The sequence below is a fragment of the Phalaenopsis equestris genome, unplaced genomic scaffold (genome assembly GCF_001263595.1).
Source record: "Phalaenopsis equestris unplaced genomic scaffold, ASM126359v1 Scaffold001173, whole genome shotgun sequence".
NCBI lineage: Eukaryota > Viridiplantae > Streptophyta > Magnoliopsida > Asparagales > Orchidaceae > Phalaenopsis > Phalaenopsis equestris.
In genome coordinates, this window is record NW_018165612.1 from 1,514 (window position 1) to 8,482 (window position 6,969).

A 6,969-nucleotide genomic window follows, 5' to 3' on the forward strand; every position below is an offset into this window, starting at 1 on the left:
ATTGTTGCAGCCACCATTCTCCCTGTTGTTAAGAAAAAAACACCATGTCCTGGTGACTCTGCTACTGTGTAATGCTGCTGCCATGGAGGTATGCATCTGCATGTTCTTAGCTTGGCGGAACTGTTTATTAAGTTGGTGAATAATCATATACGTGAAATTTGTTTTTCTTTTACTTGTATGTGATACTTTTAGGTTGTTCATTATTTTTATTGAGATGTATTTTGCTAGGCATGTAGTCAGATATTGCACTAATTGCACAGCAGGAAGGAATATATTTTCTATGCAATAATTTATATTTAGCATTATTTTGTCTTTCATGAAAATTTTTTGATGATGATATATTATATGCAGTTTTAACTGTTTATTTCTTTCTGAAGCTTATGATTTCATTGTAATCTGTTTGTTTGATATGTATTCTAAATCCTAAAAGTATTAAGTTTGTGAATAATTATAAGGATCACTTACATAGATAACACCCAATTCCCAAACTTTACTTTTCTGCATTAAGAGGCCCAAATCTTTCATATCACATAAAGAATACCACTATTTTAACTTTTAAAAGATGAAATACACCTTTTTATGCAGAGGTAAGATGAACCTTTTTATACAGAGGTAAGATGACATATATGTAAAAGTTGAGTTTTAGGAGTTAGATTTGTAAATAAATTAGGAATTGAGTGGTATGGATGTAAAACTTCCTAATTATATTTAAAAAAAAAAATTTTTTTTTCTTCTATGGTGCCTATAGATTGTCTCATTCATGTCATTATAGTTTAGAGAGATGAATTTTGCTAGGCATGACATCAAAGATTCATCTGGTTGTGCTTGGGTAAGTAATAGATTTTCTACCTCAATGTAAAATCTGAAGTTTAGGCATTATTATTGCAAGCCAAACTGGGATTAGGTATCATTTGTTGAAAAATCTGTTCTTAGGCTGACTATCATCATAACTCTTGAGTTAGGTGCTGAAAAGGACATTGAAGGAAAGTGAATAAATAGTGAAAAGATGGACCTAGTTTTGAAATATACGAATGAGATTGCAATGAAGAATCAAGGATGAGTGTGAATCATGTAGAATTTGATTAAGCATTTGATGAACAATCTATTTTTAGGTAGGTTATCATTATAACACTTCTAGAGTTATGAGCTGAAAAACACATGAAAAATAGTGAATTGTGAATAACGATTGAAAAGATGACATTAATGAATCTTGAATCATAGCACGGATGGTGATGAAAAATCAGGGATTAGGCAATATAGTAAGCTTATTGTTAGTTATTGTGGATTTTTTTTAGGTAAGTAAATTGAAAAATGACTACATGTTTTTATCCGCCTTAGACTTATCATCATCATTTGCATTATTCCAGTTATTTATGTTGGTTTTTAATGAATCCCCATTGTCCATTTGTTGTTTGTAAGTGTTACAAGATATATGATACATGTTTAGTACAAATATTTTCTTTAAGATTTCTTTATAAAATACCTTTGGTTAACCTTTTGATTCTAATCAGCTGAAAACGCTTTTTTCTGCCCGTTTTATTAATGTGTTTTGTATACAAACTAATTTAGAAGTCTAGTAAATGAAACTTGTAACTATTCATAATGTTTTCATTGAGTCTTTATAGCTACTCCCCTCTCAAACATTCTTTCAATATCTTTATTATGGATTCTCTCAAAATTGATCCAGCTTTTCTTCATTGACTTATTGAACTAACATTTTCATCATAATCACCTTTGTCCCACCTATAAAGTCCGTTTTTTATGAATTATTCTTTTTTATTCAATCTCATTTACTCAAAGTTTTTGTCATCAATAATTTCATATTGACATTATGTTTCTCAAATTACATGCGAATACAGGCCCTTCCTTTATCTCTTGATAAAATCTTTAATCCAGTTGCCGCAGTTATCTTGTCGGTAACATTCGTTCTGTTTTTTGGAGAGGTATGTTGTTCCCCTTTTATATTGCAGTTTTTCAAAGCTTGGAATTTCTTAGCATGCGTTTATTAGCCTAGACATTATTGTTTGTTTATATTTCTATTTGCAGGTTATTCTACAAGCCATATGTACAAGATATGGCTTGGTCGTGGGTGCAAAATTTGTATGACTTGTGTGAATCTTAATGATCATTTGCTACCCCGTAGCTTATCGTATTTGAATCATGGAAGATTTACAAGAATACCAGTCAATATTTATGTATTTACATATCTAACAACTTAACCTCAATTTTTACATATATGTCACCTTATCATTTCAAGAAAATGGTGTATTTCACTTTTTAAGAGTTTTAATTTTGGTATTTTTTATGTGATATGAAAGTTTTGGTGATATGAAAGTTTTGATATGAAAGTTTTGGGTGGCATAAATGTAAAAGTCATAGTTTAGGTGTTAGATATGTCAGTACATGAGATTGTGTGGCATGCATGTAAAAATCATAGTTTAGGCCTTGCATGATCCTTTTAGGTTTTTTTTTATTTTTTTTATTTTTTTTTGTACTTGACTAGTTTTTCTTATTAGACACAACACTGCCAATGTAGATTTCTTGTTTTAGAAACATGTTTTGTTCTGTTTTTCACATTGCTTTTTAGAAACATTTTTACATAATTCTATTAAGCAAGGCTTGAGCAAGCTCATCTTTAACTTGTTAACATCGTGCCAGATTTTGGATTGTGCGCTTGGACATGCTGATTTGTCACTTTTTAGGCGTGCTCAATTTAAGGCATTCATTTCTATTCATAGCAAAGAGGTACATTAATTTCACAAAATAAAAAAAAAACTTAAGACTATTGTCCCTTTAAAAAGTTATTTGTTATAATTACTAATTTTATCAACATATGTGATCACTGATATTGTGTTCTCTTGTGGTGCTAAAATTTCAGGCTGGTAATGGTGGGGATCTCACCCATGTTGAAACAACAATAATAAGTGGTGCTTTTGATATGACAGAGAATGTGTGTTATAACAATTTTTTTAAATGATAAGACAAAAACTAATAAAAAAATTAAGAATCTCTTTTTCCATATTTGAAGTAGTGGTTAATGAATTTTTTTACTTTTTATGAAATCTTATCTGTAAATTAGTTTTGTCGATGAACTGTATTGTTGACGCTAATTAATTTGTACATTTTTACACTCTTTGGACATCCACTTTTAATAGTTCATAAATAAACTCTATAGTGTCAATTCTGCCTGAGATTTCTTTGTAGCATAAAATTTGTCTCATATTTGTATTCATTTATTAGTGCTTCTGTCAATTGATGTTTTTTGTTATTTTATATCCTCTCTTATGAATATCTTTCTTAAAGATTTCTTTTCTAATGCACAGACTGCTGAGGAAGCAATGACACCAATTGAATCAACATTCTCATTAGATGTCAATTCCAAATTGGATTGGTGAGGCGAATCTTGTGCAATATCTCTACTTATTCAGTGTTTTGTAAGAGTAGTTTGATGTTGAAGTCCTATATTATGATGGTCGAACTTTTGCATTTCGTATCTTGTTGGAAATATTTAAAATTCGAAGTTTCATAAAATAAAGTTTCATAATATATTGATTGTTTATGTAAATTATGGTTATTTTTTATCCTTTTGGAGCTTGATATTTTAGTGAGATGTCTCGTACTAGCATGAAACTTGATTTGGTAATCTATTTTTATTTAATTTATTTATGTGCTCTAAATATCGATTTAAACTTCTATATGTGATTAATATTTCATCAGATTCAATGTAATATACATTTTTTTATTACAGTATATATTTCAATTGATTGAATGAATTTTTAAGCCTGAATTTCTATGCAGTATTTCTAGTAAATAACTATTAAATTATCATTTAAACAATTTTCTTTGTGTTGTTAGTTTTCATCCCAATAGTGAGATTCTTTAAATTAAAAGTTTGTTATTTAAGAATTTAAATGTGTGTATGATTTTTCTTCACTGTAGATTTGCATTAGCAAATTCTAGACCCCAAGACATTTTTTATTATTTTTTTTACAGGAATCCTTTAGCAAAATTCTAACCCGAGGCCACAGCAGAATCCCTGTTTATTCAGGAAACCCAAGGAACATTATTGGCTTTCTACTGGTTGGTGTCGATCGTCTGCTTCTTATACTTCTCTTTCTTGTTTTGTTCAGCAGAAGATATGCATGTGGTACATTTTTTGGGCTTCTTTAACTTGGTAAGTTCCTTCTGCATGTGAGAAGTCTTCTCACTATTCGTGCTGAGGCAGAGACGCCAGTTAGTGTTGTTTCCATAAGAAGAATTCCTAGGTTTCTCAAATTTACCTTTTTTTTTCTTTTTTATGATAATTATCAAATAATTTTCTTATGCCTAAAATTTTGTCAGGGTCCCAGCAGACATGCCTCTATATGATATATTAATTGATTTTCAGAAGGGAAGAAGCCATATAGCTGTTGTTGTCAAGACTAAAGTGAAAACATGGAGTTTTCCTCCCACATAAGAGAACAAGTCTGAAGAAAATAAAAAAGCTTCTGACGAATCGAAGTTGACAACTTCTTTACTATCAAAAGTGGATGACACTTTTATGGTGGACATAGATAAGGGTCCAGAGAAATAAGCTAATGGTAACAACCCCACTTTGGGTCTTACATCAGAGGATATTGAAGATGGAGAGGTTATCGACATCATCACTCTTGAGGATGTGTTTGAAGAACTCCTTCAGGTACATGCAGCTCATTTCTTTTAATGTTTCAATACTTATGAGTCGTTTGGTAAGTCTATGATGCATTTCCATCATTTTTTTTATTGATTCTAGCAATTGCCCTTATTAAACCATAATCATTTATTAAACCATAATCATTCAAACATCATTCAAACTGTCATGAGTTGGTATGATTCTAGCTTGTATGTTAGCACTTGTTCGATATTTTTTGTGACCTTGCCTTACTTAAATGAGTATTGCAATTTGTTCGACTATATTCAGATTGTCAATACTTGGAATATTCGTGGTTTTGTCGCATTCTTGCTTGTGTTTGGCATGGTTTCCTTGGAGAAGAATCTATATTTAATGTGAGTTATTTATTGTTATTATGTTGATCACAGATGTATTTGTTGTGTAGGATGAGATTGTTGATGAAACTAATGAATATGCTGATGTTCACAAAAGGTGATTGCAATTTTTTTTTCTCTCTCTCTCTCTTGTCTTATGTTTCATTCATCACAAATGGTAAATAATTTGAATTGGAAATGTGTTGTAAGTTTAATGTTTTTAACTGCAGGATACGTGTGGCTGCTGTTGTGGCTGCATCTTCAATTGCACAAGCCCATCAATTAGGAGCTTAACTAATTAAAAATCAACAGTAAGTAATATCTCATATTATACCTTTAATGGCAGGGATTTTGCTAATTAATAGGTACTAGTTACAAATTCTTAAATGTTATTCTAAGTTTGCATTGAAAATTGAAATAATAAAAACATTTTATGTTTCTATTATAGAGAGATGATTTATTGAATTAATTTTACTTTAATTCACTTAAAGTGTGCTTAATTTATTGGTACATCTAATGTGTCCTGAGAAGTGCACGCTTTTAGGAAACTTATCAGTAAGGCCTTTGAAGGACTTGGTACTAAATGTGTTGTGATCTTGCTGGTCATGCCTATCTGCAGGTTATTAATGATTTTGATCTCTGGGATTACATCTGCACTCATCCTTCCAGCAAAAACAAAAATGGAACAATTTTTTTCTCAAGTGGAAGTCATGAAAGAAGCTATGACATTGTATAGTGAAACGGAATAGCATAATTTCTCCAAGTATTCTGCTCGTATGCTATTTCTTATATGTTAACACTTAGTGTAACTTGTAATATAATTTTTATTGTTTACCTGCTTTATATAATTGTTTTATTTGATTTGTTATGAATATTTTATAATTACAGGGGAGATAATCAACAACCTTAAGAAGAAGGATATGTTGAAGAAGATATGAAGAATGTTGCGCTTTTAAAGATTATGTGGAAATTGTTGTTTGTGATAGACAACTTTTTAGTTTCATGTATTATTGTAGCATATGTAAATGTTGTTGTCTAGAGATATGAGTTTGTTAGTAAATTATTTGATTGTTTACACGTTATTTTTTGTTTTCCTTCTCAAAGTTCGAACTTTGTAAAGAGATTTAGTTATAATTCTATCCAAAATTTGTGATTATTTTGATGGAATCATGTGGGAGATTATATATTGGTATGTTGAATGTATGTCGGCATCATTTTGATTGCAAAGGTTCAATAATTGGAGACTTTGTCTGTAAGCCTCCGGTGGCAGCCCCGGCCCATTGTCGTCGACTTAGGAACTTTACGGCAGCAGTCGGGAACGGCGATTTGATTTTCGGGTGAAAGAATGAATTCAAAGAAGGTTGGTTGCAAATCTCCTTCAGCTGCTGGTACTTATTGTAAGAAAGCAAACTACTATGAAGCATCCGGTTGTGTTAGCAGCTATCCTACACTTGAACAATTTACTAATGAAATTGGAAATTTGACCACATATCCTATAGAGAATGATGAATGGGAAATAATTGGGAAAAAGAAGAATAAAGTTGGGGCTGTGGCTGGGAAGCAATGGAGTTCAAGTTCTGTTCTTAAAACATGGGTTCAGTCTGGAAATGTGAAATCTTGTACTAGTTGGGCCGATATTGTTGATTCTCAAGCAGCAGTTCTCAGGGATTAGAAAATGTGAAATTGGACTTTCTTCTGCTTCCCCATAATGCACCTCTGACTCATGTGTCCACGCCTGAGTAAACCTATAGTCATATATAGTGTGTCAGTTTTCTTACCCCGAGCCATTACTAATGCTTCTTTGGTAATCCTCCACGTGCTATCTGAGAACACCACTGAATGACCACCCTCATTGAGTTGCCCGACAGAGATGAGATTTTTCTTCAACTCAGGAACGTGTCTGACCTTTTGCAAAGTCCATTTGTTATTATTAGGGAGTCCAATATCAATGTCTCCCATCCCCAC

General features: G+C 31.5%; 1 protein-coding gene and 1 pseudogene across 1 annotated transcript in view; both read left to right on the forward strand.

Moving 5' to 3' along the window:
* Positions 1-3,395, forward strand: part of LOC110033405 (putative DUF21 domain-containing protein At1g03270) — a gene marked incomplete at its 5' end in the record, with an annotated part of 3,737 nt that extends 342 nt beyond the window's left edge. Inside the window, 4 exons of the mRNA XM_020737372.1 lie at positions 11-88; positions 1,860-1,943; positions 2,659-2,745; positions 3,324-3,395. Coding sequence (XP_020593031.1) covers positions 11-88; positions 1,860-1,943; positions 2,659-2,745; positions 3,324-3,395 — 321 coding nt within the window. The remainder of the gene's footprint in view (positions 1-10; positions 89-1,859; positions 1,944-2,658; positions 2,746-3,323) is intronic.
* Positions 3,396-4,170: 775 nt separating this feature from the next.
* LOC110033406 lies at positions 4,171-5,740 on the forward strand (annotated as a pseudogene).
* The last annotated feature ends 1,229 nt before the right edge of the window (positions 5,741-6,969 follow it).